The 25228-nt window shown below is 42.7% G+C and overlaps 1 protein-coding gene across 3 annotated transcripts in view; it reads right to left on the bottom strand.

Annotated features, from left to right (window-relative positions):
- The window catches only part of cep85l (centrosomal protein 85, like), a 274781-nt gene that overhangs the window by 237180 nt on the left and 12373 nt on the right, over positions 1-25228 (bottom strand). For 2 of the 3 annotated variants that reach the window (XM_067984679.1, XM_067984680.1), the window contains exon 1: positions 16357-16691. The exons of the other annotated variant lie outside the window; for it this stretch is intronic. In XM_067984679.1, the coding sequence (XP_067840780.1) occupies positions 16357-16483 (127 nt within the window). In that variant the 5' untranslated portion in view covers positions 16484-16691. Of the gene's footprint in view, positions 1-16356; positions 16692-25228 lie in introns of those variants that run through there. 3 annotated transcript variants of the gene reach the window in all.

Here is a 25228-nt window from a genome sequence, read left to right as displayed (position 1 = left end):
ATTTTAAAATGTAGAAGTGAAAGATCAAATTTAAAATGAACATCAACCTTATTGAGACAAATTATTGATAATCTGTGCCATACATATGAATGTTTTGAAGTTAGTTCACTGATTATAATACACTAACACCAGCCTTAATGAAACTGTACATTTTCAAGTTTTCTTCAGCTTAGTTCTGTGCGCTACATTTTATTTGTATTCATTGTAATGTATTTATAACACCGAAGATTTTAGAAAAGGGATTGTTAAGTTGGGGGGTACTTAAAAATTAATTGCACAAATAATGGGGAATGATTTCTCTATCTGCCAACTGTAGTGAAATCATAAATATGTTTATAATAAACACGTTTACAGCTTTGCTAAATGTTCCCTAATATTCTTTTATATGATGTATTGGATGTTCTTTCCTCCCCTGTGATACATCTCCTGAAGCCACACACTATCACTGAGTAAGAGGAAAAATAGATGACCCGCTGCCATGGCTCTCCCAATGCAACCAGCCACTAGGCACTGGATGGGATGGAGTACGAAGCGACTCACCAATCCCTCTGCTTTTCCTCACTGCTTGGCCCTTTCTTATTATAGCACAGCTGAGGTTGAAAATTCACTGCATGGGGAAAGCCTAGATGTGATTCTGTGTGCTGCCTTTCTGTGGCATGGAACTGACACGCAACACGTGCACCACTATATCCCCTTTTTTAACATCCTTTTGTGTATTTCTGTTTGAACTACGAGTGATAGCATCAGGAAACAAATGGCTTGGAGAATTTGCTGAGCTGAATTAACAATAATGGATATATTTGTTAGCCCAGGGTATTTTACTGATTGTGTTATTTCAACCGTGCGTGTTGATTCAACTCTCTTACACTGTTGTGCACTGTAACTCCTCTTGAACTGATGAAATGCCAGGTAGCAGCTTAGAGGCCAACGAAGGAGCTGAAAGAGGTAGCACAAAAGCTGCAGTGAGAAGGAAAAAATGGAATAATCCTCACAGAGAGAGCTTCAAGCCAGAAAGTACCTGTGCCTTGCATATGATGTAATTGCAGTTTCAATCAAGAAACTAACTGTCTAGTGCATAATCAAACATGCAGGCAATGTAATAAGCTGGGGCATTTTGAAATAGTCTGTTAAACCAAGGTTGTTAAAGCATTAATCACTAATGATTAATCACTTATCATAGTATAATAGGTACAGCATAGGAGGAGGCCATTCGGCCCATCGTGCCTGTGCCACCCTTTGAAAGAGCTAGCCAACTAGTCCCATTCCCTGCTCTTTCCCCATAGCCCTGCAATTTTTTTCCCTTCAAGTATTTATCCAATTCCCTTTTGAAAGTTATTATTGAATCTGCTTCCACCACCCTTTCAGGCAGTGCATTCCAGATTATTACAACCCGTTGCGTAAAAAAAAGTTTCCTCATGTCGCCTCTGGTTCTTTTGCCAGTCCCCTTAAATCTGTGTCCTCTGGTTACCGACCCTTCTGCCACTGGAAACAGTTCCTCCTTATTTACTCTATCAAACCCGTTCATGATTTTGAACACCTCTATCATATCTCTCCTTAACCTTCTCTGTTGTAAAGAGAACAACACCAGCTTCTCCAATCTCGCCACCTAACTGAAGTCCCTCATCCCTGGTACCATTCTAGTAAATCTCTTCTGCACCCTCTCTAAAGCCTTGACATCCTTCCTAAAGTGTGTTGCCCAGAATTGAACACAATACTCCAGCTGAGACCTAACAAGTATTTTATAAAGATTTAGCATACCTTCCTTGCTTTTGTACTCTATGCCTCTATTAATAAAGCCCAGGATCCTATATACTTTTTTAACAGCCTTATCAACTTGTCCTACCACCTTCAAAGATTTGTGTACGTGCATCCCCAAATCTATCTGGTCCTGCACCCCCTTTAAAATTGTGCCATTTAGTTTATATTGCCTCTCCTCATTCTTCCTAACAAAATGTATCACTTCACACTTCTCTGCATTAAATTTCATCTGCCACGTGTCTGCCCATTTCACCAGTCTGTCTATGAAGTCTGTTACTATCCTCCACATTGTTTACTACTTTTCCGAGTTTCATGTCGTCTGCCAACTTTGAAATTATACCCTTTATACCCAAGTCCAGGTCATTAATATATATCAAAAAAGAGCAGTGGTCCTAATACTGATCCCTGGGGAATACCACTGTATACTTCCCTCAAGTCTGAAAAACAACTGTTCACAACTACTCTCTGCTTTCTGTCCCTTAGCCAATTTTGCTTTAATCCCATCGGCTTTAATTTTGCTAATAGGTCTCTTACGTGGTACTTTATCAAATGCCTTCTGAAAGTCCCTATACACAACATCAACTGCACTACCCTCATCAACCCTCTCTGTTACTTTATCACAGAACTCAATCAGTTAGTCAAACACAATTTTCCTTTAAGAAATCCATGCTGACTTTCATTTATTAGCCCATACTTTTCCAAGTACCAATTAATTTTGTCCCAGATTATTGTCTGTAAAAGTTTCCCCACCACTGACGTTAGGCTGACTAGCCTGTAATTGCCGGGTTTATCCCTCTCCCCATTTTTGAACAGGGGTGTAGCATTTGCTTGATCAGGAGTCATTCTTCCTTGGGTCAGTTATGACAATGACGCAGGTAAATTATGGGGTGAAAGTACGCCTGAAAATAAATGGCAAGATTGTAAATGTTAAGGCTGACACCAGTGCAGAAATAATGATCAGGGGTTCACATGTTAATAATCTGCTTGGCCAACAACCAGCATGCAAAATGGGTCTGGTACAGAGAACAGAAGAGATAACAAAGATGTGTTTTGTGGCATTGGGAACCCATAAAGATGTAGTTTAAGGACAATGCAGTCTCTTACAGCGTGACTACACCCCATGGAGTTCTAGGCATCAATAAGCATATCTGATGTAACATCTTGTGAGTTTTGCTAGGTTAGTAAAACCCCATTTAAAGAAAAGAACCTTATTATCCACAGATAAATGGAAAGGCTGAGAGAACTATGGAAACTGCAAAGAGAATCATGAGGATCCTTTTCTAGCTTTACTGAGTAACAAGTCAGCTCCAGTTGCAGCTACAGGCAAATACAGTTAATAGTAGGAAGACAGTTCAAAACTAAGGATAAAATTGATAAAGCAGATTGACAAGAAAGCCAGGATGTTGTACCACCAGTACTTTAACTAGAAATGAACAGTTAGACTACTTCCAGAGCTAGAATCTGCTAAATAAGCTTGGTGGAAAGAAAGGTTGGGGACATCCTATTACAGTGAAAGGCAAGGACTGAACTCCAAAATTATATATAGTGCAGGTATCTAATGGAACTATCTGCAAGAATCAGATACATTTACAACTGATTTCAAGTTCAAAGGAAATGGGTCAAATCAAGATTTGCAGATTAATTGTGAGGTACCACTAGCTTTGGATGAGGATCCCACTGTTCTGGTGTTATGTCCTAGTCAAGTATCCATTCCAGATGATAATGTTGTGCCTGAGTAATCAGCATAAACAGCAAAGCCTGAAGTGAGAACTTCCAATGGAAAAAGTGGATGAAAATTTGAAGTGAAAGGAGTTACAAGTCCATGGGAAAAAATCAGGGTAGTGAGGTTCCTCTATAAATGTGCTGGCACACACATGATGGGCCGAATGGCTTCCTTCTGTGCTGTAAATTTCTATGGTTGTATGGAGGTGGGATCCGAATCATCCATAATTGACCTCTGATTCATTAAACACAGTTGAAAAAGTGACTCTTCAAAGCTGGGACTTTGAGATTGATTTGGTTGCATCATTGGAGTGATCAGATTAATATTTAGACATATTTTTGAGTGGACCATCAGGTGCTTTGGCTGTTTGACGAGGTGACTTATCTGTAGCCCAGGGAAGTGGACGCTTCCAAAATTAGTTACTCCATTGTCAGCACTGTGGGGGTTAAATAAGGTGAATAAATTATCCCATGTTGTGTCGTACTGAGCCATACAGAAAAGGAAAGTCCCAATTTTAATTAATATTGGAGGTAATTAGTTGATCTTTGTTGGAGCAATGGAGTAATCCCATTGCCCTCCTCTCTCGTGACTACAAATCTTTACCCACTTTTACCTTAAAAGATGTAATTACCACCTGTGACAATTGACCTTCATGCCCCGGGCTCAGGAACAGAAATGCAGATGGAGAAACATAAAATTTGAGCCATATATGAAAGAGTGAAATAAGATGCAGAATTAAAGTTAGTGTAAGGAGAAAAGCCGTGAAGTGATCTCAGAGCATTTTGTTGGACCACATCAGAGAAGTGGCCCCATGAGGTCTGCATGTGACCTCAGCTCCTGTTAGCACATCTTAACAACTTTTGCAAGAATTCTGTGACTGGAACTGAGACAGTTTGAGGAGATGTACAACAGGGTGAGTCATCATGTGATGAAAATCTCCCATATCTCAATCACCCTTGTTGGCTATTAAGGTACTGATTCATTTTGTATTCAGATGAAACCTGTTTGAAAAATATTTTGCAGCCTATGTGAAATAGAAAGAGGCTCTTGACTAAAATAGGCTTGTAGAGATATTGACAAATCACCACTAAAATGGCACAGTGCTTAGAAAAAGTGCATTATAGTGGCATTAGAGAATTAATATATGTACTTTGCCCTCCCTCCAACTCTAACATACCTGATAATAAGTAAGATAGCTGTGTAAAGAGTCAACAGCTTGTGCCCGAAATCAGCAGGAGCACCGGCAGCGCGGACCTGAACGGGGTATAAGAGAAGCAAAGTCGGAGGCAGTGAGGACCTGAACGAGGTATAAGAGAAGCAGAGTCTGAGGCAGTGCGGACCTGAATGGTGTATACGAGAGGCGGAGTCGGAGGCAGTGCAGGCCTGAACGAGGTATAAGAGAGGTGGAGTTGGAGGCAGTGCGGGCCTGAACGAGGTATAAGAGAGGCGGAGTTGGAGGCAGTGCGGGCCTGAACGAGGTATAAGAGAGGCGGAGTTGGACGCAGTGCGGGCCTGAACGAGGTATAAGAGAGGCGGAGTCGGACGCAGTGCGGGCCTGAACGAGGTATAAGAGAGGCGGAGTTGGACGCAGTGCGGGCCTGAACGAGGTATAAGAGAGGCGGAGTCAGAGGCAGTGCGGGCCTGAACGAGGTATAAGAGAGGCGAAGTCGGACGCAGTGCGGGCCTGAACGAGGTATAAGAGAGGCGGAGTCGGAGGCAGTGCGGGCCTGAACGAGGTATAAGAGAGGCGGAGTCGGAGGCAGTGTGGGCCTGAACGAGGTATAAGAGAGGCGGAGTCGGAGGCAGTGCGGGCCTGAACGAGGTATAAGAGAGGCGGAGTCGGAGGCAGTGCGGGCCTGAACGAGGTATAAGAGAGGCGGAGTCGGAGGCAGTGCGGGCCTGAACGAGGTATAAGAGAGGCGGAGTCGGAGGCAGTGCGGGCCTGAACGAGGTATAAGAGAGGCGGAGTCGGAGGCAGTGCGGGCCTGAACGAGGTATAAGAGAGGCGGAGTCGGAGGCAGTGCGGGCCTGAACGAGGTATAAGAGAGGCGGAGTCGGAGGCAGTGCGGGCCTGAACGAGGTATAAGAGAGGCGGAGTCGGAGGCAGTGCGGGCCTGAACGAGGTATAAGAGAGGCGGAGTCGGAGGCAGTGCGGGCCTGAACGAGGTATAAGAGAGGCGGAGTCGGAGGCAGTGCGGGCCTGAACGAGGTATAAGAGAGGCGGAGTCGGAGGCAGTGCGGGCCTGAACGAGGTATAAGAGAGGAGGCGTATTGGGTGAAATCAAAACCAAAAATAATCAAGAGTGACGTCACAGGACAGCAAATAGATGTAAACGGATACGATATAATTGCATTTACAGAGACATGGCTGCAGGGTGACCAAGGCTGGAGCTGAATATCAAAGGGTCTTCGATATTTAGGAAGGACAGGCAAAAAGGAAAAGGAGGTGGGGTGGCGTTGTTAGTAAAGGATGAAATCAGAGCAATAGTGAGAAAGGATATTGGCTCAGAAAATCAAGATGTAGAATCAGTCTGGGTGGAGTTAAGAAGCACCAAGGGGCAGAAAACAATGGTGGGAGTTGTCTATAGGCCTCCAAACAGCAGTGATAATGTAGGGGATGGGATCAAACAGGAAATTAGAGATGCATGTAACAAGGGTACTACAGTAATCATGGGTGATTTTAATCTGCATATAAACTAGCCAAACCAAATTAGCCATAATACTGTGGAGGATGAATTCCGGGAATGAGTACGAGATTTTTTTAAAACCAGTACGTTGAGGAGCCAACCAGAGAACAGGCTATCCTAGATTGGGTGTTGTGCAATGAGAAGGGGTTAATTAATAATCTTGTTTTGCGGGGTCCTTTAGGGAAGAGTGACCATAACATGATAGAATTCCTCATTAAGATGGAAAGTGAAGTAGTCCAATCCGAAACTAAGGTCCTAAATCTAAACAAAGCAAAGTATGAAGGTATGAGGAGTGAGTTGATTATGATAGATTGGGAAGCTTCATTAAAAGGCAGGACGGTGGATAGGCAATGGCTAACATTTAATGAATGAATGCATGAATTGCAACAGTTATACATTCCTTTCTGGCGCAAAAACACAAAAGGAAATGCGGCCCAACCACAGCTAACAAAAGAAATTCAGGATAGTATTAGATCCAAAGAGGAGTCATATAAAGTTGCCAGAAAAAGTAGCAAGCCTGAGGATTGGATGCAGTTTAGAATTCAGCAAAAAGGACCAAGAGATCGATTAAGAGAGAAAAAATAGAGTATGAGAGTAAACTTGCAAGGAACATAAAATTGGACTGTAAAAGCTTCTACAAGTATGTAAAAAGAAAAAGATTAGTGAAGACAAATATAGGTCCCTTACAGTCAGAAACGGGAGAATTTATAATGGGGAACAAGGAAATGACAGAGCAATTAATCAAATACTTTGGTTCTGTCTTCACGGAAGAGGACACAAATAACTTCCCAGAAATGCTAGGGAACCAAGGGACGAGTGAGAAGGAGGAATTAAAGGAAATTAGTATTAGTAAAAAAAATAGTGCTGCAGAAATTAATAGGACTGAAAGCCGATAAATCCCCAAGACCTGATAATCTGCATCCCAGAATACTAAAAGAGGTAGCAATGGAAATAGTGGATGCATTAGTTGTCATCTTCCAAAATTCTATAGATTATGGAACAGTTCCTGCAGATTGGAGGGTGGCAAATGTAACCCCACTATTTAAAAAAGGAGGGAGAGAGAAAACGGAACTACAGATCAGTTAGCCTAACATCAGTAGTAGGGAAAATGCTAGAGCCTATTATAAAGGATGTGATAACAGGACACTTAGAAAATATCAATGGGATTAGACAAAGTCAACATGGATTTATGAAAGGGAAATCATGTTTGACAAACCCACTGGAGTTTTTTGAGGATGTAAGTGGTAGAATAGATAATGGAGAACCAGTGGATGTGGTTTATTTGGATTTTCAGAAGGCCTTTGATAAAGACCCACATAAGAGGTTAGTGTGCAAAATTAAAGCACATGGGATTGGTGGTAATATACTGTTATGGATTGAAAATTGGTTAACAGACAGGAAACAGAGAGTAGGAATAAATGGGTCTTTTTTGGGGTGGCAGGCAGTGACTAGTGGGGTACTGCATGGATCAATACTTGGGCCCCAGTTATTCACAATATATATCAATGATTTGGATGGGGGAACCAAATGTAATATTTCCAAGTTTGCTGACGACACAAAACTAGGTGGGATTATGAGTTGTGAGGAGGATGCAAAGAGGCTTCAAGGCGATTTAGACAAGTTGAGTGAGTGGGCAAATACATGGCAGATGCATTATAATGTGGATAAATGTGAAGTTATCCAGTTCGGAAGGAAAAACAGAAAGACCCAGTGTTATTTAAATGGTGATAGATTGGGGAATGTTGATGTACAAAGGGTGTCCTTGTACACCAGTCACTGAAAGCAAACATGCAGGTGCAGCAAGCAGTTAGGAAGGCAAATGGTATGTTGGCCTTCCTTGCTCCTATACTCAAATCTTCTTGCAATGACGTCTTACTGCAGTTATATAGGGCCTTGGTGAGACCACACCTGGAGTATTGTGTGCAGTTTTGGTCTCCTTACCTAAGAAAGGATATACTTGCCATAGCGGGAGTGCAGCGAAGGTTCGCCAGACTGATCCCTGGGATGGCAGGACTGTCATATGAAGAGAGATTGGGTCGACTCGGCCTGTATTCACTTGAGTTTAGAAGAATGAGATGGGATCTCATTGAAACATATAAAATTGTGACAGGGCTAGACAGACTGGATGTAGGGAGGATGTTTCCCCTGGCTGGGGGGGGGGTCCAGAACGAGGGGTCACAGTCTCAGGATATGGGGTAGGACATTTAGGACTGAGATGAGGAGAAATTTCTTCACTCAGAGGGTGGTGAACCTGTGGAATTCTCTACCACAGAAGGCTGAAGAGGCCAAGTCACTGAATATATTTAAGAAGGACCTAGATAGATTTCTAGGCACAAAAGGCATCAAGGGATACGGGGAGAGAGCGGGAATATGGTATTGAGATAGAGGATCAGCCATGATCATATTGAATGGTGGACCAGGCTCGACGGGCCGAATGGCCTACTCCTGCTCCTATTTTCTGTGTTTCTATGTTTCTGCCCGTGTCCTGGATGGCCACAGGTACAGGTAGTGTCGTCAGCTGGAGGAGCTCGAGCTCCGGATTTCAGAACTTTAGCAGCAGCTGGTGCCACTGCAGTGCATCCACAAGGTTGAGAGTTTTGTGGAATACATGTTTCAGGAGGTGGTCACCCTGCCGCTTAAGAGAGTGCAGGCAGAGAGGGATTGTGTGACCGCCAGATAGACAAAGAGGACCAGGCATGTAGTGCAGGAGTCCCCTGAGGGCATCTTACTCTCTAACCAGTATTGGTGAGGGAGAGGGTTCCTCTGAGGAGTGCAGCCAGAGCCAAGTCCACAGCACCATGGGTGGCTCAGCTGTACAGGAGGAGAGGAGAAAGGTCAGGAGAGCAATAGTGATAAGGGATTCAATAGTTAGGGGAACAGACAAGCGTTTCTGCGGCCGCAGATGAGATTCCAGGATCATATGTTGCCTCCCTGGTGCCAGGGTCAAAGATGTCACTGAGCGGCTGCAAAACATTCTGAAGGGTAAGGGTGAACAGCCAGAGGTCATGGTCCATATTAGTGCCAACGGCATAGGTAGAAAGAGGGATGAGGTCCTGCAGGAAGAGTCTAGGGAGCTAGGAAAGAGATTAATAAGCAGGACCTCAAAGGTAGTAAACTCCGGATTACTCCCGGTGCCACACACTAGCGAGTATAGAAATAGAAGGCTAGAGCAGATGAATGCATGGCTGGAGAGATGGTGCAGGAGGGAGGGTTTTAGATTCCTGGGGCATTGGGACCGGTTCTGAGGAAAGTGGGATCTGTACAGGCCGGACTGGTTGCACCTCAACAGGACTGGTACCAATGCCCTTGCGGGGAAGTTCGCTAGTTCTGTGGGGGAGGGCTTAAACTAATTTTTCAGGGGGTTGAGCACCAGGATGTAGCATAGGAAAGAAAGGAGTGGTGGGGTGGCAGTATTGATTAAGGAGAATATTGCAGTACTGGAGAGAGAGGATATCCTGGAGGGGTCAAGGACAGAAACTATTTGGTTAGAGTTAAGAAACAATAGAGGTGCCATTACACCACTGGGGTAGTCTATAGGCCACCAACTAGTGGGAAGGATATAGAGGAGCAGATTTTCAGGGAAGTTACAGATATGTGCAAGAGCCATAGAGTAGTGATAATGGGGGACTTCAACTATCCTAATATAGACTGGGATAGTAATAGTGTAAAGGGCAAAGAGGGGAAAGAATTTTTGAAGTGTGGTCAGGAGAACTTTCTTGACCAGTACGTTTCCAGACCAATGAGGAAGGATGCATTGCTGGATCTGGTCCTGGGAAATGAGGTGGGCCAAGTGGAGCAAGTGTCAAAGGGGGAATATTTAGGGAACAGTGATCATAATATCATAAGGTTTAGATTAGCTATGGAAAAGGACAAGGACCACTCTAAAGTAAAAATACTCAATTGAAGGAGGGCCAATTTCAATGGGATGAGAACGGATCTGGCCCAGGTAAATTGGAATCAAAGATTGGCAGACAAAACTGTAATTGAACAATGGCGGCCTTTAAAGAAGAGATGGTTCAGGTACAGTCTAGATACATTCCCACGAGTGGGAAACGTAGGGCAACTAAAACCAGAGCTCTCTGGGTGACACAAGAAATAGAGAGTAAGATGAAGCAAAAAAAAGCGGTGTATGACAGATCTCAGGTTCATAATACAAGTGAGAACCAGGCTGAATATAGAAAGTTCAGAGGGGAGGTGAAAAAGGAAATTAGAGGGGCAAAGAGAGAGTATGAGAATAGACTGGCAGCTAACATCAAAGGGAATCCAAAAGTCTTCTATCGGCATGTAAACAGTAAATGGCTAGTAAGAGGAGGGGTGGGACCGATTAGGGACCAAAAAGGAGATCTACGCATGGAGGCAGAGGGCATGGCTGAGGTACTAAATGAATACTTTGCATCTGTCTTTACCAAGGAAGAAGATGCTGCCAAAGTTACAGTAAGCGAAGAGGTAGTTGAGATACTGGATGGGCTAAAAATTGATAAAAAGGAGGTACTAGAAAGGCTAGCTGTACTTAAAGTAAATAAGTCACCCTGTCCGAATGGGATGCATCCTAGTTTGCTGAGGGAAGTAAGGGTGGAAATTGCGGAGGTACTGGCCATAATATTCCAATCACCCTTAGATATGGGGATATGGGGGTGGTGCCAGAGGACTGGAGAATTGCATATGTTATGCCCTTGTTCAAAAAAGGGTGTAAGGATAAAGCCAGCAACTATAGGCCAGTCAGTTTAAACTCGGTGGTGGGGAAACTTTTAGAAACGGTAATCCGGGACAAAATTAATAGTCACTTGGACAAGTGGGGTTAATTAAGGAAAGCCAGCATGGATTTGTTAAAGGCAAATCATGTTTAACCAACTTGATTGAATTTTTTGATGAGGTAACAGAGAGGGTCGATGAGGGCAATGTGGGTGATGTGGTGTATATGGACTTCCAAAAGGCGTTTGATAAAGTCCCACATAATCGGTTGCGGATAGTGAGGTGGATAGTGAGGAGGATAGTGATAGACTTCAAGAGGACATAGACAGGCTAGTGGAATGGGCGGACACATGGCAGATAAAATTCAATGCAGAAAATTGTGAAGTTGAAGCCCATGGAATAAAAGGGGCAGTGGCAGCATGGATACGAAATTGGCTAAGTGATAGAAAACAGAGAGTTGCGGTGAAAGGTTGTTTTTCGGACTGAGGGATGTATACAGTGGTGTTCCCCAGGGGTCGGTACTAGAACTATTGCTTTTTTTGATATATATTAGTGACTTGGACTTGGGTGTACAGGACATAATTTCAAAATTTGCAGATGACAGAAAACTTGGAAGGGTAGCGAACAGTGAGGAGGATATTGATAGACTTCAAGAGGACATAGACAGGCTGGTGGCAGATAAAATTCAATGCAGAAAAACGTGAAGTGCTACATTTCGGTAGGGCAGAGAAGGCTGAGAGGAGATTTGGTAGAGGTATTCAAAATCGCGAAGGGTCTCGACAGAGTAGCTAGAGAGAAACTGTTCCCGTTGGTGGAATGATCAAGAACCAGAGGGCATAGATTTAAAATGATTGGTAAAACAACCAAAGGCGACATGAGAAAAAACTTTTTTACACACCGAGTGGTTATGATCTGGAATGCGCTGCCCGAGGGGGTGGTGGGGGCAGATTCGATCGTGGCTTTCAAAAGGGATTTGCATAAGTACTTGAAGGGAAAAAATTTGCAGGGCTACGGGAAAAGGGCAGGGGAATGGGATTAGCTGGATTGCTCTTGCAGAGAGCTGGCATGGACCTGATGGGCCGAACGGCCTCCATCCATGCTGTAACCATTCCATGATTCTATGTGACATGGGGAATCAAAGGTGAGATGCCAATGTTTTAATTTTGATGCTCGAAAATTTGGATCACAAACCAAGATACAAGCTTGTCCTCCTGTCTTACTGAGGAGACCAATTCATTCTTTCCTGTCCCCTCTCTTTGACTACTGTGTTGCAATAACACTAGGGTGAAGTTCCTCTTTAAAGAAAAAATTGGACAATTTCATCTTCATCTTCACCGTCTGGGCAGTAAACTGGATTGCCGCCATTGTAGTACCCCCCTGATTTTCATTCCAGTGTGGAAGTAAAATTGGGCGGGTTCTACAACAGGCGGGTAATCCACTCTGCCAAGTTACCACCCAGGCAAAGACAAAAATTTATCCCAATATCTCTGTATCTCTGTAATTAGTGGCGCACAAACTAAATTATATTCTCAGAAAGTTCAGGATTTAAAACTATATGTTCCTGCAATTTTGTTCGCACGCCATTAATTACAGGGATTATCAGAGTCCTGAAAGCCCACGGTGGGGGGGGAGGGGGATGGAGTGGGAGGGGTTCTATCCATCACCCGCCATAATTCCAGTGGGAAAACACTGTAGAATTACAGGGACAGGCATTCTCCCAACTTTCATTGGAAAAAGGAATATCACCTCTTGACAATTGCTATTACTACTAGAATAAATGGAGCAAGGTAAATTGCCAAAGAGGCCTAGAAAATCCACAGTGGTGCAATTCCAGCAGTTGCAGCAGTGGGATCACGTCCATTGCAGAACTCCACTGTTGATTGAGCTTTGGGTTGGTCAGGGAGAGGAACCTGCAGGGTTGAGGGGTGTATCTGTGGAGCCCCCTGAGAAAGACACCAGAAATGCCAGTGATGGCTGGCTGACAGTTGGAGTGTTGGATCCTCCTAAAAGAAATCTGTGTGCCCCAAGTGGAACCTTTACAAAGTAAGTGAAACCACCCCCACCCCCAAAACAAAACTGAGGGGGATAGTCAGTTTGGTTGGTAGGCCAGCTGGCATATCCCTGCCTGCGAAGATTTCAAGGGCACTGCCCTTCTGCTTCCAGGGGCTGGAATTAATAGAGAAAAGGGACAAAATCAGATTTTGAACAGAGGACTGTGAGACACAGCACTGAAAGCTAAAAATGTAAGAAGCTAGTTTTTGCAGTTAGTATTCTGAACGAAAGGCAGTGCCAAAAATAAGTGAGTGAGCCACGAAAGGGACAGAGTGCATGGTTTATTATTTTTTCCCATGTTTTTGACAAGAGAAATGACGTATGCAATCTCACAGCTCAATATAATTTCTCTTGAGCTATGAGATTGCATACATGAGGGGGAAGGGAATAGAGGGCTATGAGGGCAGAGTGAGAAGAGGTAATTAGCATGGTAGGAGTCTCGTATGGAGTATAAATACCTACATAAAACAGTTGGGCCAAATGGCCTGTTTCTGTGCTGTAGATGCTATGTAAGTATGTGGAATTTGTCTTGATTGTTACTCTGAATGTTCATTTGTCATCTGTGAAATAAAGCAGCTTAACAATTCACATCTGGCCTCGTCTTACCAAGTGTTTTCTCCACCCACCTTCAAAATGATTGAAGCTGCACACGCAAGGGCAGGTGCAAAAGACACAATATCCAATTGATAGCACAAAGGGATCCTATTGTTACACCCCTGGGATCTGCTATCGTATAGTAAGATATTGGCAGTACAGGCACACCCCAAACATAAGATTCTCGGACTGCACACATGAGTGACCAGCAACGCTGCACCCGAGAGATTATCTAAGGGAGGCAATAAAATTATAACATTCCATGTTTTGGGAGGAAAAGCTGGAGTGTCAGTGTAAAGGGGTCCAACCAGTTCCACTGCCAACTGTCCCCCAGCAGTGCCATCTCTTTAGAATTGCTGCTGGTGAGGGAGAAAGCTACCACTGATTAGTTCTGAAGTTAACCCTATATTTGCTTCAGGCCCACCAGACTGAAATACATTACATCAGTGTACAAAGCAAGACTGCAGAGTTATATTGCTAGTGATTTTTCTGAATACCTTCATAGCGCTAAGATATGATTGTGAAATCTTTTTTAAAAATTGTGAATATATTTGTGCTAATCACAGTGAGGGACATGAGTGTTTGGCAATAGAACTTTCCACTTTTTACACCCATTGTCAGCATCATAACCTCCAGCTCAAGTACAGAACAGCCAGAAGCAGATTAAAGATCTGTTTACATGCTCCAACAATCAGCTCCCTCACGAAAATTTTCTCACTCAAATTCTCCTCCTCTTCAGCTGAGGATAGTCATTCATTTTGGGGTGTGGTTCAACGGGTAATGACAATCCTCTGGTACCTCACCCACATGGCCAATGTTCTTGTGTGAGCCTGGGACAGTGAGCATCAAAAGGCTATTTTACCATGGAGACCATCATAGTAAAGCTTAAACCTATCCTTACCACGATGTTCATACATGCACATGTCAACGAAAGGTCACTGGATAGCAATTATGAGCAGAAATTTGGGGTAATTTCTCCTCCTTAGCCGTGAACCACTAAGGACAGTTATAGTGCCCCTACCACTGCCCTGCCTGATGTCAGATAACTCAGCATGCCAGGGATTGAACAGAATGCCTGGCTGCTCTGCATGGCTTAGCAACACATCGCTCAGATGCTGCATTTACCTGAGGGGCCATTGAAATTTACTTGATCCTTTCCTCAGAAAAGAATTCCCTATTGATATCATACGAGTATGATCTTTTCCATTTCCTACACACCAACCAAATTCATGACTTCTCTGATGGAAGTCGCCAATTCGTGTTGAATTATGGGTGGCTTTACATCTGAACATTACCTGTAAGTAATTTGAGACTCTCCAAACTTGTTTCACATTGGAGCCTTATGGTTTCAATACTTTATGACCAAGATGTAACTTATTGCTGTATTGCATTCTTAAGCATGTAACATGCAATCCTTGGTCTGTGCTGAGTTTACTGATTTAATCCAAGGTGGTGATAATAGTACTAAAATCGACTTCAGTGTCCTGACTAGGATGGAGAAAAACACAGCCAGAGTTCCCTGTTCCCGATCGCTATTCAATGGCCCTTGCTGGAAAGTGTGCACAGCAGATGAGGACAGGATCAGGGTCAGCTGTGCATTGCCTGTTGACACTCACCATCTAAGTTCATATGTAATGAATGACCACTTCTGTGAGGTACTGGAGATGCCTGTGGAGCAATTATGATGCCTGAGTTAGCTTCTTCAGGGGAGAAGGGCAGAAAATTGGTGGGGAAAGAGTTAAAAATGTGTAGTGTTGAGCTTGCTATATATATTACTTTTTATGTAATGGGCGGGGTATCTTAGGCTATAGTCATTTGTTTTGGTTAATTTACTAAAGCTTGATTTGTTTCTTGAGGCAGCAATTGTACAACTGCAGGTAAATTCCATTTAGCTGGCAGCTGGTACATCACAACACAGAGCATTAATCTGACTTACTGCTGCTCATAGAATCAGGCCCAAAATAGGAGTAGGTCCTAATCAAAAAAGCCATCAAACACTGAACACAGTTCTGCCATTGAAATTGGGCCTGGAAGTTCAAACACACAAAGATTTTGTCTTCAACAAACCCTAGGCCCAGGGCTGAGTTTGGGCCCGTCAATTAGCCTGAGACCAAACATCAACCAGCACACACTAGAACAAAATACCAATATTTTCGACTAAAATATATAATTTGTTAAAGAAAACTCACGGAAAGATTTCCGCTGTTAGTATGTGGAATTGTAACCCTATTCCTATTTCATGTGTTAACGATTTTGCCATAAATTAGCGAACAGCGGAAATTTTATCCCAACATTTTAAATTATAGACTCTCTCAAAATCTTAAATGGACTTAAATGTGCACAGCAAATACATCTCTTTAGATTAACTATGTCAGCATTTTCAGTGTAAGGGCATTAAAGTTCAAGGCCCGTCACATGAGATTTACATTCACCCTGTAAAACAAACATGTAATTGAGTCTCTACTAAAAACACATTATATAAATGAAGAACAGGAAAGCATAGTCTTAGGCTATACTAAAACATGCCTAATTTCCATTTAAATGAGGCACATCTGTACCTTCTGGAACAGAACCAATATTCACTAATCCAACTCAACTAGCACAGTGCCTTCACAATCTTTACTAACAAGCTCAGAATGTGTCCCCAGTTTTGGTTTTCTTGTCCTTGTCAATCCTTGCCCTCTAAAAGCTTAAATAGTGGCTCACTTCTCTGAATGCTGTAGCTAGTCTTGAATTGTACACTGATTAGCCACGCTGCTGGTAGGAACATTCCACTCCAGCTGCTCCTTTCTTATTTAGCAAAAATAAATCTGCTTACTGAATCAGGATCTCTTTCAGCTTGCTTTTTACCTGTTTGTCTGCTGCAGCCCATAAATCCATTCTTGTAGTCTGAAATTACTCTGCCCCACATTCTTGGATAGAATCCTACGTAGCGAAGTGTTATATTTGAGACCAAAAGTAATCCAGAATTGACCATAAAAGTCCTGAATCCAGTTCCTTAATATTCCTTTGAAAAAGTGTCCAACTTGAGGCCCATTTTATAGGACTGTCCACGAGTGTGACTCCCGAGGGTGAAGTAAAGTGATTTTTTTAGTTTCCTGTTGCTGTAATCCTAAGGATATCATGCAGCCCCACGAGCTGCATACACTGATACAGACAGACTGGCTGTATTGCTAGGATGTGATCTCACTCAGAGCTGCTCTGCGTTCACTGACAAATTCAATAGAGCTGAATCTCCTCCCACAAACCTCTGGGCTGCCACTTATTAGCTTAGCCTGTAAACCTTCACTGGCTGCCAAGAGCGAAAAAAAAATCAATCAGTCCTAAAAGATGTAGAAGTTTTTTTTCACACATGGTTTCCAGTTTTACAGAATAGGCCTCATTACACTGCTAGCACTTACTACAGCCAGTTAAATGTAGTACAGGACTTCCAATGGGGATTGTTTCTTTATTTCGCTAGCCTGTGCCCTAAAGTCCACCTCTAGGCAGTCCTTCATGTTGTCATGCATCTGCTGCATAATACATCATGTTAATTTCTCCTCAGTCTGTTGATATCACCCCGAGCTCCAGTGGAAAGTGCACACATTATAGAGGCTCCTTTTGAACTATTATGATTTGCCATATGGCTCCAGTTTATACAAATTTCTCAGATGAATGCCCCAGTTTTCTCTGCTACAGAACTGACCGAATAGTCAGGAAGAAATAAAACAACATAATTTTTAACGATGTGAGCGTTGGCTTTGTATTGTATAATAATAGTGATTTATTTTTCAAATTACTTTTTAAAATTCACGTAAAAGAATTCAATTTACACAAATTGCAAAATAACTTTTTAATTTACCTAATGATGCAATGTAGGAGGATTATGCATTATGATCCGTTATCTTTTAATTCATTACACATTTCACATATACTCCTCCCTGTATGTATCCTCCACTAATAATCCTACCAACGTTAGCCTGGGGGAAGGGAATTCTACAGAACATTTCAATTTATTTCTCTTTTTGTGTATTTTTTCAGAATTTCCCCCGAAATTGGCCACAGGTTTCTTTCTCTTTTGCTAGGGATCAGTAACTGTAATTAGGTTAGCTGAATAGATAAAATCAACAACAAAAGTGTTGGACTAGAAAATACCAAAGTTTAGAGGAATGAAAGGGGACTTAGCCCAGATTAATTGGAAAGAAAAGTTGGCAGATAAAATAGTAGACAAGCAGTGAAAATTATTTAAATATGAGATAGGTCTCCTCATATTCAGCCATTCTGGATAGGAGACCATGAGGACCATGACCAGTCATGCAATCGCAGATGACCAAGCTCATTGCTTGCTGGGCCTAGAAAGCAAGGAACCCCTGCAATGAGCAGACTAGCATAGCTCCTTCTTCTTTCCTCCCCACCACAAACACATGGCCTAAGTACATGTGAGACATAGGCCAATCAGAAAAAATAATGTTCAATCTCTGCCTGGAACTGGAGAAATAACAAGCAGCCTGGGGCCCATTGTTGAAGACTCACTCAGTGCAGACTAGTCCATCACAACAGCAACCCATCCACTGACCATGAAAAGCAATGACACCAACTGACATGACCACCAGTGTGTAAGGTCTTTCCCCGCCTCAGGCCTAACTGATCTTCAGAAACCAAAAGCAAATAAGTTGCCTCAAGCTCCTGACCCACATTGATCCCAGCACAAGCACAGTCAGGCCAAGAAACCTGGATGTATCAATGCACTCCTCCCACAAGCACCATACAATCAAAATGTACAATGATGGAGAATTTAAAAAGAAAAGGCAAAAAAAAGGTAGTTGATGAGTAGGGTACAGCCTAAAAAGATTCTGACCAGAAGTAAATAGGTCGAAGCAGAGGCTGGAGTTCCGTGGATGAATAAAGATATTAGGTCAACAATAAAGTCTTAGAAGGAGTTTTTTTTTTATTCGTTCATAAGATGTGGGTGTCACCCATCCCTAATTGCCCTTGAGAAGCTGGTGGTGAGCAGCCTTCTTGAACTGCTGCAGTCCGTGTGGTGAAGGTTCTCCTAAAGTGCTGTTAGGTAGGGAGTTCCAGGATTTTGACCCAGCGATGATGAAGGAATGGCGATATAAGTGACTTGGAGGGGAACGTGCTGGTGGTGTTGTTCCTATGTGCCTGCTGCTCTTGTCCTTCTAGATGGTAGAGGTCGCGGGTTTGAGAGGTGCTGTCGAAGAAGCCTTGGCGAGTTGCTGCAGTGCATCCTGTAGATGGTACACACTGCAGCCACGGTGCGCCAGTGGTGAAGGGAGTGAATATTTTGGATGGTGGATGGGGTGGCAATCAAGCGGGCAGCTTTGTCCTGGATGGTGTCGAGCTTCTTGAGTGTTGTTGGAGCTGCACTCATTCTGGCAAGTATATAATTTGGAAGAAGCAGTATGATATAAATATTAAAAAAGAAAGTGTATTAAAAGAATTAATACGACTTAAGATAGACAAATCACCAAGCTTGGTTAACACTGAAGAATACTGAGGGATGAAATAGCACGAGCTTTAACCATAATTTTCCAACATTCTTCAGAAAAGGGAATTGTACCAAAGGACTAGAAGCTGGTGAATGTTACACATCTGTTTAAAAGGGGGAAGTTGCTGATCATATTGATAAAAGGGAATGCAATGAAAGTTGCATATTTCGACTTTTAAAAAGTGCTCGATAAAGTGTCACATAAGAAACTTCTTGTGAAGATTAAGACACAAGGTATTAAAAGTAAACTGGTAGTGGGATTAGAGGGATGCCTAAAGTATACAATGCAGACAGTCAGAACAAATTATTTTTTCCCCAGAGTAGCAAAATGTAACTAATGATGTGCCCTAGGGTTTGTGTTGGGACTTCTCCTGTTCTCTATATACAGAAATGATTTGGACATGGGCAGGAACTTTTACTGACAACATCGATTCGGGGGCACAGTAAACTGTGAAGAAGAATGCATGAGACGGCAGAGGATATGGACAGGCTGGGGAAGCAGGCAGATCAATGCAGTTCAATGTAGATAAGTGTGAAGTAGTACATTTTGGGAAAAAATAGATTGGAGACATAACCTAAGCAGTAGATTCTTAGTGAAGTGGAAGAACAGAGAGATCCAGGGTACAGATGAACAATTATGTAAAAGTAGGATTGTGGGTGGAAAAAAATTAAAAGGGCAAGTGATATTCTGGGATGTACATATGGGACATTGAATGCAGATGCAAGGAGGTAATGATAAATTTGTAGAAGATATTGAGAGGCCACAGTTGGGATACTGCACATAGTTTTGGTTCTGCACTATAGAAAGGATATTGGAGCTATGAAAAAGATACAATGTAGTTTCACTACCAGGCACAAGAAGATATAGTTAAAATGAGATACACAAGATCACAAATCACAAGGTACTTAAGTATGAAGAAGGCAATTCAGCTCATCTTAACTCATCCATCTAGAACAACCCTACACTCCCTCTTTGCTGCAGTTAGTTGTCTCTTAAATGATTCCAGGTTTCTTGCCTCCACCAGTCTGCTCAGAAGTCCATTCCAAGTGTTGAGCTGCATGAAGATGAATCTCCTGATATCCTAAAGTTATCTTTTACTAGTTGAACATGCGTCCTCTTGTCCTACTCTCACATTTAAGGTAGTATTCCAGATTAACCTTTTCTATACCATTTCCTATCTTGGAAACCTCCATGAGATCACCTCTCTGATGTCTCCTTTCCAGGCTGAAAAGTCCAAGTTTCTCCAGTCTTTTCTCATAACTCAGACCCTGACACTAGGGAGCCTCGTGATTGACAGCAATTAGTAATGCTCTTGGTATTTCCTAGTTCTTAGCTATTTGGGTCTTTCTCAATCAAGGAATAAACGCTCCCAATTATCAGCATCTTTATGATAAACAGCTCCTGAAAAATTCTGGTGTAATGGAAAATGAACATTCCAAGTTCTGAAGGCACAGCCGATGGAAACACAGGACTTTAAGGTTCCATAATGGCTCAGTGGCTAAATGCAACTAGTGGTGTGGTACTAAGCCATACAGACCAAAAGGTTCCACAATTGATTCTTTGTGGGGGAGGCACTTTAACTGGGAGTGGATTTTGGGTGGGTGGGGAGGCAGGGCCAATGTCACTGCAACCAATATAACAGTGACCTGAAATTACCTCATCATTTTCAGCATAAGGGTCACATCGGGCCAGTTTTATCTGAGGAAATTCACAGGTAAGTGACCTATGCCACTTTTAGGTGGAACCTCATTATGCAAATTTCCTCGCTCATTTGTGCCGCTTCTGAGTTACGTCTGCCGAAATCCTACTGAGCTCATTAATATAGCCCTGCTCCCATGCAAAGGACCAGAGTACACTGGTTTCCTATGTTAATATCTATGCCCAAAAATGTAGGCGCAGCACATTCCCACCTAACCCGAAATTGGTGTAACTGAGGAATTTCGGCCTTGGAACAGGCCTCAAACTTTATTGCTGGAGTTTGATAACAATTTCTTTTAGCAATTATTTTTAAAATTTTTCTCACATGACCTGTACTGTATTTTCTACATCGTTGAATGCTTTATTAGGTATCAGAATCTGTAGCATTAAAAAGAGAAAAGCTTCTACAATTATAATTTCTTAAACATGCAGCACTGCTTAATGTGCATAGAGCACCTTTTGTTGAAGGCGCTATATAAATGAAAGCTCATGTTGTTGTTGTTGTTGTTGTTGTTGTTGTTGTTGTTGAAAACAATGCTTTGGTAGTTTCAAACTAATTTTCACAACATCAATAATATGAAGAGGGACTTAAAAAAGAAAATGGCATCTGCTTCTTCAGGCCCCTAATGGTTGCGGTGAATTTGTACATGTTCTACGCCAGTTTTTATGTGCCGGCATATGCAAATGAGATCCACAGGAAATTTTGGCCTAAGATGCCGGCGGCAAGATTGGCATTAACTTTGGTGCTGATTTTGGCGTAATACCAGCGTAAGTCAGATCGAGGCCATTAAAGCAGAAAAGCGCGCTTACTGAATGATTCACTTACAGCGGCTAAACACCAGTCAGAATCTAATCAGATGACCTATTGCGTCTTTCTCACCGTTTCACAATATAGAATTACAGGCGCTTGCTCTTCAGCGTCAATGTGTAAATTGCAAAGAAAGATCTTCAGCTGTTCCTTTCCTTCAAAATAAACTATTGCTCAAAGTGCAAGATTTGCTTATGACCTTATGTACAGTTTCTTCAGTATAAACACATGCTAAAAGAATTAGCTTAGCACAGAACAGCTGCTTCCTTTAATGCTGCTTAGTCCTGGGGTCTCTGCCAGGAGCATAATCAATTCTTATTGTGAATGAAAAGCATAACAGGCACCACACTACCTCAGCAGATTTATTCAAATATGAGGAAGGTCCCCCTTTCGATTTCTGATGATCTGCGTTGAGTCAGTTGATCTCAGCTAAGGCAGTGATAAGGGACACTAAAATTAACCTCAGGACCCCAGGTTAAAAAGGAGAAAATCATCCAGTGCTCCTGCACCTAGTATTATCAAGTCACACCTGCTGTAAATATACACATTTGGTTGTTGGGTACGGACAGGATTGGGATCAATTGTGGTGACGTCCACAACTGAATAATCTGTAAATTCTCAGGAGCAATCTCATCTTCAGGTCAGAGTTCCACTGGGGTGGGACTTCCATCCCCCATCCACATCCACCCCATCTCCAACCGAATTTCCTGGGTAAGGACTCATTGCACCTCAGGGCTGTTACCTCCGGGGTCCACTACCAGGTTCCCCATGGTGGGCTCCCAGTGGGAGAGAACCTGCCAGGGCAAAGACTGAGAATCCGGGCAGTGCTGGAGCACCAGAACATCCGGTGCGGGGCAGAAACACCTAAAAAATTTATAGGAGATATCCCCCTGAAGACCTCACCCAAGATTAGAGGTTTTAACAGGAAAGTGTTTGGGACCAACTGGAGGGAGAGGAAGCTGCTACAAGGCCCTCATTCTTCATAGGGGCACCTCAGGGCTGTTACCTCCGGGGTCCACTACCAGGTTCCCCATTGGGGGGTCCTAGAAAGCAGTGATAACACAGGCAGAAAGAAGAAAAATTGGCTGGGGTCCTTGCCCCCACTCTTCTACAACCACCATTGGCATATGCAGGTGGGGAAGGACCAGGCAGCGATGGATGTGAGGGAAGGAAACCCTGCTCAGAGCAATGAGATGGGAGTACTCCTCACCACCCCATTTTCCCACCATTTCTGGTGCACTTCCACTCGAAATCAGGCTCGATTGCAGAGGAAAATCATCCCCTTCACTGTCAGGGCAAAACAATGATAGCTACTTGGACAAGATACTAGGGTGTGACTTCCACCCATGGAACCATGCCCCGGTGAAGAGTCAATGCCTTCAGGAGAGGACACGAGCAAAGAACATTGAAGAGAAAAACAAAGCAGTCCATGTTGCCACTGTTCTTTGCACCTTGTGTCTGTTTTGCATAAATATAAATTATATCTGCAAAGGGGAGCAATATTTCAAATACTAATCAATTAACACATAATTTGATGTATTTTATCTGGGTTAAAGGAAGCATTATATAAATTTTAATCAAAGCCATTATATGATAAGATGGGTTGTCAAGATAGAAACTTTACCTAAAAGGCAAAGAGCATTCATTGTAAGAACTGACAAGTGTGAAAGTAATCCACATATATCACTAAACACTGTAAGATGTATATATAATAGTACTCAACCAGGAAAATCCCACAGCAAAGCTGCAAAGGTAAACTGTTGCTATTATCGTAGAATTATCTATAGCGATTATTTGTCTAATGTTTGATATCTGAATTATAGTGGGGGGAATTTCCTCTAGCGTTCTTCGAACTTCCCACTGTAACTTCGGCAGAACCCCAGGAGAAAATATTTACATTATTTCTCCTGCGCCTCCGCCGAACGACAGAAGCTCCACAGAAATTCCAGGTGATTATGTTTAATGAGATCTTTTACTTATTTGTGTCTTCTGATTGTACATCTAAATTGTGATTTTGTGAGCAAAAATGGAGTTGTACTGGCCTAAAATACCTGAGCTTACCTGAGCAAAAACCAAATTTTACAACTGGACCCCTCCCCTAGTTTGAATAGGCTATTAGCACATGAAAAGCACATCCAGAGAGGTTGTCATGTAGCACACTTGGCCGGGGAGCATAAAATTTGGAGAGGCAGCAGCTTTTAAAGGGCTGTTGGTCACCATTAAAGGGGAAGTTATAGTGATGGCAGAAAAAGAAATTGGGGTAGATTTTCATCTTTAATACCTGGGCACTAAGCGTTGGCTGGGCAGAGCACAGGTAGAAAAATCAGGTGGGGAACTTTGCACACTTATAACAAAGTCTGCCTGATTCTCCTTTCATTAATTTAAATGGAATGCTATTGTAGTGTCAGCCTTGGCTCAATGGTAGCTCTCTTACCTCTGAGTCAGAAGGCCGTAGTTCAAGTCCACTTGAGGACTTGAATACATAATCTATGTTGGCACTTTAGCATGGGAGTGTTGCATTATCAGAGGTGCCATCTTTTGGATGAGATGTTAAACCAAGGCACTCTCTGCCTGTTCTGATACACATAAAAGAACCAATGGCACTATTGAAACAAGAGCAGGCATGTTGTCCTGGCCAACACCCCGCCACAAAAAGCAGATTAACTGATTGTTATTTCATTGCTGTTTGTGGGACCCTGTTGTGTGCAAATTGGCTGCTGTGTTTTACCTACATAATAACAATGACTACAGCTCAAAAAGTAATTAATTTGCCATGAAATGCTTTAGGATGTACTGAGGATGTGAAAGATACTGTATAAATGCAAGTTTGTTCATTCTTTTCTTCCCATTGATTCTGTAGAGTAGGAGGTCCTGCTACAAGATGTGCACCAAAGGAGAACAGCCCAATTTAGGAGTGAAAGCCACCTTCCAATAAAAATACAGGTGTCGGCTGCATGGAGAGAGGTTGCTGACCAAGTCAATACAGACATTGAGGTTCCTCCTACCTGGTTACAAATGAGGAATAAGTTTGCTGGTATCAGCAAGCAGGAAAAGGCAAGTACGTTCCACACTTCTGCACATATTTCATCAAGTATGAAACAAATCTAAGTTGGGAACTTCTGCACCCTGAGAGAGGTGCCATTTGACGTATTGTACACAACCATTGCCCTTTTGCATACAATTTCATTGTGACATAGCTGGACAGCACATTTTTCTCACAAGTGGAGGTGACTGAAGTGGAACATCAAACAGACGCTGAGGCATCCTGCGCAAGGTGCTCCTCTTCTGTTTGGGTGTTTCACAATCGGTCTAGCAGTCATGAATCCCTCTTCTTCTAAGACCACTGATGTAGTGTTTCTTCTCCTACAAATAATAGAGGATTCGTGGACTGCTGCCTAAGGAAGCATGACTGCTTCCTCATTGGGCATTGAAGTACAAAATGATGTTTTGAGAGCATTAATTGACTGAAAACCCTTTGCTGGTTATGTAGGTCATGAGGTTGATATGACACCCACATGGGTGCAATCTATGGTGCCTTGCACTCAGAGAACTTTGCCACCCAGTGAAAGCTTCACACTAGTAACCTTCATTTCTACTGGAAGAACCATCCCTATTCTGGATGATGTCTGCAGGTCATCCTGCAGCAGATGGTACCAATCTGTGAAACAGAGATAGTGAAGACAAGTCTTCCCTGACAGACCCAGGTACATGCAGAGAAGTCCATCAA

The sequence above is a fragment of the Heptranchias perlo genome, chromosome 5 (assembly GCF_035084215.1).
Source record: "Heptranchias perlo isolate sHepPer1 chromosome 5, sHepPer1.hap1, whole genome shotgun sequence".
Lineage (NCBI taxonomy): Eukaryota > Metazoa > Chordata > Chondrichthyes > Hexanchiformes > Hexanchidae > Heptranchias > Heptranchias perlo.
This window is presented reverse-complemented; position numbering and strand designations above follow the sequence as displayed.